Raw genomic sequence first — 6,974 nt, forward strand, 5'->3', positions numbered from 1 at the left:
CTGCTGAGATGACTGCCTGCAGCCTGAGCATTCAAACCCTTGTTAGCAGAGTGGTGAATGGTGGACTGAGCAGCTGGGGTGCGCACTACCTACAGACTGCATAGCTACATGTTGAAGAACTAACTCTCTCTCTGCCACAGACTAACTTCTTAGTAGTAAACTCCCTCTTAAAACTACTGCAGGGAAGATAAACTTCTCAAGACCAGTGTTTCAGGGCAGGCTTTGTTATTGAACTTTCCTTTCAATGCAGCTTTTTCATGGCGTGAAACAGAATGATGGAGACTCAGCACCAGTAAGACAACTACTGTCACAAAGGACGAAACTACACATGCTCCCCCTCCACCCCAATACAAATCTGGTCTACTAAAGCAAAACAGTCAGCATGGGAAGACAAGCTCATGATACCTAAGTGCCACCATACAAACAGAACACTCCGCAGCTGTACCTCACAATGCTTGTTCTAATCTAAGTAGAAAACTGTCTCCAATTTAACAGTATTTTTTTCCCCTTAACCAAGCATACACTGCTGTTACTACAAGCAGTTTATCACATTCTTCATTTACTTCATATTTTGCCAATAATGTGCCCTAGATTGTGAGAAATAGCTTTGAACTCTAAGAAATCTCAGTTGGTTTAGGAAAAACATACTATATATCAATTATCCATCACCTCCTTCCACTCAGACACCAATAAAAAGACATTCAAAGCCACGTTTCTTTAAAAGTGTTTCAGCTGGCAACATATAACCCCTCATGAGCCTCGAAGCGACTGCAGTCTGTAGTCTATACATGTACCAGACATTGAATAAACACGGATAAGGACCTCTAAGGGCAGTGGGAATGCTGCAAAAAGAATATATATGTAAAGGAACCCAGGAAAAGACAGGTAAGAACAATTCACAATTAAAATGAATGTAATCATAGTACTAGTGGTGAGGCTAATATATGGACACACAGCTTGCAAATAAAAAGATATTCACAGGTTCTGCAAAATGATGGCACTGGCTCCCTTTTTTCTCGCTTTCTCAGCCACAGCACTGCCTGTGCAGGGAAGGGCCTGGGGAGCACACTGGCACAATGCTGTCCCCCTCCTGGCCACATTTCCATAAACTGCCCTAATTCGGGGTGAGTCAGAAATATCACTGGACTCCCACTGAAGCAGATTTGCTCACATGCCTGTGACGGAGCCTTTTCAGAAGCCAAGAATACTCTCACATACCATAATGCCAATTCCTAGCTTCCCAAAGAGTGCTGTATTTACTACACATCAAAGGCCCATTTCTGCTAATGCATACAAGAGAGAGACTCAAGTGTCACAATCAATTTAATCCAGCATTCATCCAGGCTGCTGTCTCAGCCCTCATCTCTGCCTGCTTGTTCCTGCCGTTCAGGATTTGTTTTGTGAACTCAACCAGAGGAATAGTCAGTCTGTAACCTCACCTGGGAAAAAAAATCTGCCATAAAAAGCTCAATTTTCAGCTGAACCAATTTCCACACCCAGTTTGTAGTGAGGCTGTCTGAACACCAGTACAAGTGTGAGGGTGCGGGCAGGAAAGAGCGAGCTGCGCGCAGGGGAAGTGGCAATGCTCTTCTCGGCAAGAACAATGATTTTTGCCAGTCACAGAGCTGGAGTTATATTTATAGTGCAGGAGAACATATGGATTCCCACAGGAACTGGGGTTTTATTGCAGTAGGTGTTCAATCTTTCATCCAAAAACCTGACAATCTATGCCTGAGACAATTCTGCTGCAGGTTAAGAGAGAGCAACGAGAATCAGGTGCAGTAGTACATCAGGGCATACCAGAAAATCTCTATCTTTATTTTTCTTCCTATGGAATCAGTTCACATGTACACGAGTCTGTACCATGATTTTCTTCTTCCTCCAGTGAAAGCAACTGAAAGGGGTTTTGTTGTTTTGGGTGAGGGGGGGGGAGAGAAAAGCTTTCAGGTGGTACTCTGTGAGTTTTCTTTTTAAAAAAAATTAATTTAATTCTGCTGTGCTGGGTGCAATTTCTCCCTTTTGCTGGAAAACACCGAGGTCCATACACTCCTCGTCTTTCAGAACCCATCAGTGTCACCAGATACTGCTACATCTTTGACAATGGCTAGTTCCCAGGAAAAAACATACTCCACCAATTTAAAAGTGTTCTGCTACTTCTGAAAATTTTCTTCTCTACCGTACAGGTGAAATCTATTGTTCAATAAAGTCTAAAACATTAATATATTACTCATGGGATTATTTTTTTAAAACTTCCCTCCATTAAAGTCATAGAACTCTCTGTGGTAAAAATTAGAAATAGATGGGACATGGCTAAGATTCAATATTCATCACAGACAGTCCTTTCCTATTAGCTACAACCATTTTTGCAAACACAAGATTTGCCATTCAAGCATTTCAATCTTACACTGAAATGCTTTAAAGACAACTTATAAGCAGACTTGTGTATTATAACCTATAATTCCTTTACATGCTTCAAGCAATTTATAGCATACCTCTTCATAATGCAAATAACCACTGCTTTGCTCTAAAACCAATACTCATCCTGGCTGTGTGCTTGTTACTACTTATAGTAATAGAATTATATTGCTGAAATGGGTATTTTAAACATGATGAGTACACAGATTTCCAGTCAAAAAGCTATTTCTCTCAAAACTTTTCTTTAAATAGTGGCTCAACTCTGGTGATTTCCTTTCAGTATTCTGGAAGCCAAACTAACATTCAAATAGCTACAGGAAAAAAACTACTTTAGAACGTAACTATTAAACCATAATCTAACAAAGATGCTTCATTGTCTTTTGATGGGGAACTACGCACTATCCAGTATCTCTTAATTCTGCAAAGAACTAATGGCTATGAAAGAACAAAGTACAACTAGAAGCTCTATGCAATCATTTAGTAACAACCTACACAATTACACGTACCAAGATACATGATATTCAGACTCAGAAAAAAGGGTGCTTTATTTAAAGTTAGTTTTAAAAAGCATGTGTTAGTTTAAAATGTGTCGCTCTCACCACATATGCTCAGAAAAACCATAGAATTTTATGAAGTTAATTCATGACTGAGTCCAAGCTCTGCAAAGCAGGCCATGGCTTTTCCTTTAATCTGAGAACGGTAAGCAACTTTCTGCATAAAGGTTTTTCTTCCCATCTTACTTGTACACAACTTTTACCTAATTACTTATTACCATCAAAGCAGCTCTAATTAAACATAGACAACTAAGACAGCTGCAGATTAGGGAAGCGTCAATTTACTGTACTGCAGCTCAGGGAGATCAGAAACTCTCAGGTCCATAATGTTCCAGCTATCACTTCCTACACTGGACTAGTCAATCACTCCCAGCGTTCTTCAGAACTCATTTAGCAGACTAGCAAATTCCAGTATGACTGACGAATCTTCCATATTGTGGGCTCTCAGGCCACTGATAAAGGCTGGATGAGATTCGTATCTTAAGCTGAAGCTAATAAGCTTTACCAGCACAGTTTGGTATTTAGTAAGTCCTAATTCCCACAACAAAAATTACTAGGAATAACATTAAAAAGTCTGTTTTTCAGTGGTGCATTTCGTGGGCTCATTTGTGATATTTAATTCAGTCATGTCTGTGCTGTTTATACGTATCAGTCTTCAAAGTGGACAGATAGCAACTCTCTACTCCGGCAGGGAAATCCTCCCAGCCACAGCCGCTCCGCACCCTGCTTGAGAATAGGTGGGAAGGCTGTGAAACAAACCAGTGCCTGTGTGGTCGCTCTACCACCAGCCCTGGGGGCTTCAGATTACACGTGGGCTCATTTGTGATATTTAATTCAGTCGTGTCTGTGCCGTTTATACGTATCAGTCTTCAAAGTGGACAGATAGCAACTCTCTACTCCGGCAGGGAAATCCTCCCAGCCACAGCCGCTCCGCACCCTGCTTGAGAATAGGTGGGCAGGCTGTGAAACACACCAGTGCCTGTGTGGTCGCTCTACCACCAGCCCTGGGGGTTTCAGATTCCTGCGCTGCCAGTCCAAACAAACCTTCCTGTCTTCCACTTTCGTTCCTTACACAAGAATAAATAGCTCATGTTACAAATACATCTACGTCACTCAGAGCCATTCATCTAGCTTTGGTGCTGTATAATCTACCTGCAACCAGAGAGTCAAAACCGAACCTGCAACCAGTTTCTCCCCACACTGTTCAAATACAGCTTCAAGACAGGCTGGTGAATAACAACAGGCTGTTGCATACGTTGCCTCAGCCAGAATAGTGATGCTTAATAGGCTTGCTGTAGAAAACAAGAACAAAGAGAACAGGCTTGCTGAAGGCAATGAGTTTGCAAAATGAATAGTTTTGCAAAAGAAAAAAAGCCAGCTCCCCCAAAATTGTTCTCCAAGCTCAACGCCTCTACTTTAAGACTAAAACCTCTTCTTTCCCAGATTTCTTGACAACTAGCTGGAGCAAACTGATAGACAAGGCTTAGAATAGGTAAGTTTCTCCGGGCATCCTAGCAACACGATCAGCCTCATCCCACGTTCAATATTATTTTGGCAACAGGAGATTAAGCTCCCAAACATGCACAGCACCAAGCTGCAATTCAAGTTTTCATGTCTGAGGTTTGCAGAATACAGAACCAGATGCATCATCTACTCACAAGGCTCAGGTCTGTTCTATCATTGTGCTTTGTAATGCTTGGGGATTTCCAACGGCCAAACAAGGCAGTGTTCTGGACAAATGCCATTTTGGAAGTGGGATCTAAATAGCTATTTCTTATTTAAGATTAAAAATAGTCAAAGGAAATTAGGTTCATAATTGCAGTTCATAAAACCATATGCTTCTCTTTCTAGTAACATCCTTCAGTAACATATCTGTTTCCTGTGCTGACCAGCTCACAAAGCATTCACTGATGTCTCTTTCAGAAGGTTCCTCATTTCCATGAAAATATCTGTATGACACCTAAAAGCTGCCACAAAGAAAGTTATTTTTTCCAAATCAGTATCTGAAATCCATAAGATGTTCCCATAGCTAAAATACATCGCTTGGAAAGTGCTATCTTTGAAGTTACTAACTACCCAGAAGATGCAAGAAATCAATTCTTAAGATACTTTTAGTTGCAAAACACTCAGGAAGAACATTGGCTCAGTACAAATCCCTGCATCATTCAGCCTCTTGGGGCTATCTATTTATCCATGTGTTTTTACAACAGCAACCAATATCACTTGCACTCTGGATGCAAAAAGCGTCTCTTAAAAATGTATTACAGGTTTTAATAAATGGATTCTTTAGCACTAAGATTACTGCCTCGTGTGTATTTGATGCTTCATTCTCTTCAGAAATTAGATATTGATGAGAATCTGGGTCACAAAGATATTTGGATCTCTGTGCAAGATGAGGGTGAATGAAGAGAATGAAGAGAGATATAAATTCTTCTAAAGATAAGTACAGTTTGCACCTAATGCATCTTTTAAAAGTGTAAGCATCACCACATTTCCATTATTTTAATATGACCAAAGTGGAAGATAACACTATAGTGATGTGATACCTTCATATAACCACAGTGATATGAGATAAAGACAGGAGCTATTCTTTAAATTTCCAGTATTATTATTCTTAACAGGCTGGAAGAATCAATCTAAAGGGGGAGGGTGGGGTGTCAAAATGAGTGCTTAGCTTTTTTCTATGTATGAAGCCAGCATGCAAAAACCAACTTACAGCTACAGGGTTTAGCTGCCACATATTTTAGTGGGATGTCTGTCTCTCACAGGATTTAGGGCAAAATGATTACTGAATGCTGGCTACAGAAAGCTTCTGGAACTTGATAGTACCAGTGATGAGCCACATGATGCCATCAACACCACATGCCTCAGGGATTTGTGACATTCAGATAAATATTGCATCAAATCAAATCTTGGTGAAGAAGGAGATTTTGAAGGGAGAGAGAACTATTTTAAGCTGGTATTTCCAATGAAGGTTGTGCTTTTGTTTTATAGCTAGGTGAGATCAACAGAGAGCTGCTGCAGGAAGGAGCAACCCTGCTGCTCCTTGAACTGTACTTGTCTTACTCTGCAGTAAGTCTATTCAGGGAGCTGAATCAACAAAACTTCTACAAAAAGATGCCATCAATTTTTCTGCTGGTTTGGATTCCTGTGAAAGCACACGGCCAAGGAGCCAGGTAAAAGGACAGAGGAGAAAGCCCATCCCTAGCAGCAATGACCACCTATTAGTCTGACTAAGCAGTAACATAGAAGCACTCCCTCAAGTTCCTTTTCACAGTACGGTTCCTCAACAGATCAAGCTGGGTGGATGGGGATTTGAGGTTGAAAACAGTTAGTGACCCATTGATTTGTAATTCTGTGGATTTACATCTCTCAAAGCATCATGATATGGCATGGAGCCATCTTTATAACAAAAGTCACACGTGGGATTTTATAAGGCACTTCAATGATTTATGCTCAGCTTTTTTACGGAATCTCACACTCCTAACTCAATTACTTTTGAAAAGCTTGCCGTCTAGGATCACTTGCAGCCCAGTCAAGTAGAATGAAGACAAAGGCAGAAAGCAGTATGTTGTCAAAGGATAGCACAGTTCAATTTATTACTGCAACTGCACTCACGTTAGAGTGGCCAGTAGCTTGATTGTAGCAACGTATGCAAGGAAAAGGCCATTGAACAGGCACCAGGAAAGGAGAAGCGAAGAAAAGGCAAAAGCTTTTCCTTTGCTGAACAGCAATATGCAACTCTGACAAAATGTTCACAAGTAAACATTTATTCCTTCTAGAAGCCAATTCCTAACTTTCCTGATACCATGAAAGTGCCAAATGTCATTTTGAAAAACATTTTTTTCTTCCAGTTATTTGCATACTTAACCAAATGGGCTGAGGAATGTGTCTTACCATACAAGTGTCCAGATCCTCCAAACGTTCTATCTCTGTCAACTCCTCAACTGTGATAATAGAGCGTTTAGTTGGTTTTTCTTCAGCTAACTCGATTTCCACCGATTC

At 40.6% G+C, this 6,974-nt stretch overlaps 1 protein-coding gene across 1 annotated transcript in view; it reads right to left on the reverse strand.

Moving 5' to 3' along the window:
* Nucleotides 1-6,974, reverse strand: part of LRRC16A (leucine rich repeat containing 16A) — a 116,494-nt gene that overhangs the window by 35,006 nt on the left and 74,514 nt on the right. Inside the window, 1 exon segment of the mRNA XM_010140335.1 lies at nt 6,867-6,974. This exon segment is cut by the window's right edge and continues 7 nt beyond it. Coding sequence (XP_010138637.1) covers nt 6,867-6,974 — 108 coding nt within the window.

The sequence above is a fragment of the Buceros rhinoceros genome, unplaced genomic scaffold (assembly GCF_000710305.1).
Source record: "Buceros rhinoceros silvestris isolate BGI_N320 unplaced genomic scaffold, ASM71030v1 scaffold4590, whole genome shotgun sequence".
NCBI lineage: Eukaryota > Metazoa > Chordata > Aves > Bucerotiformes > Bucerotidae > Buceros > Buceros rhinoceros.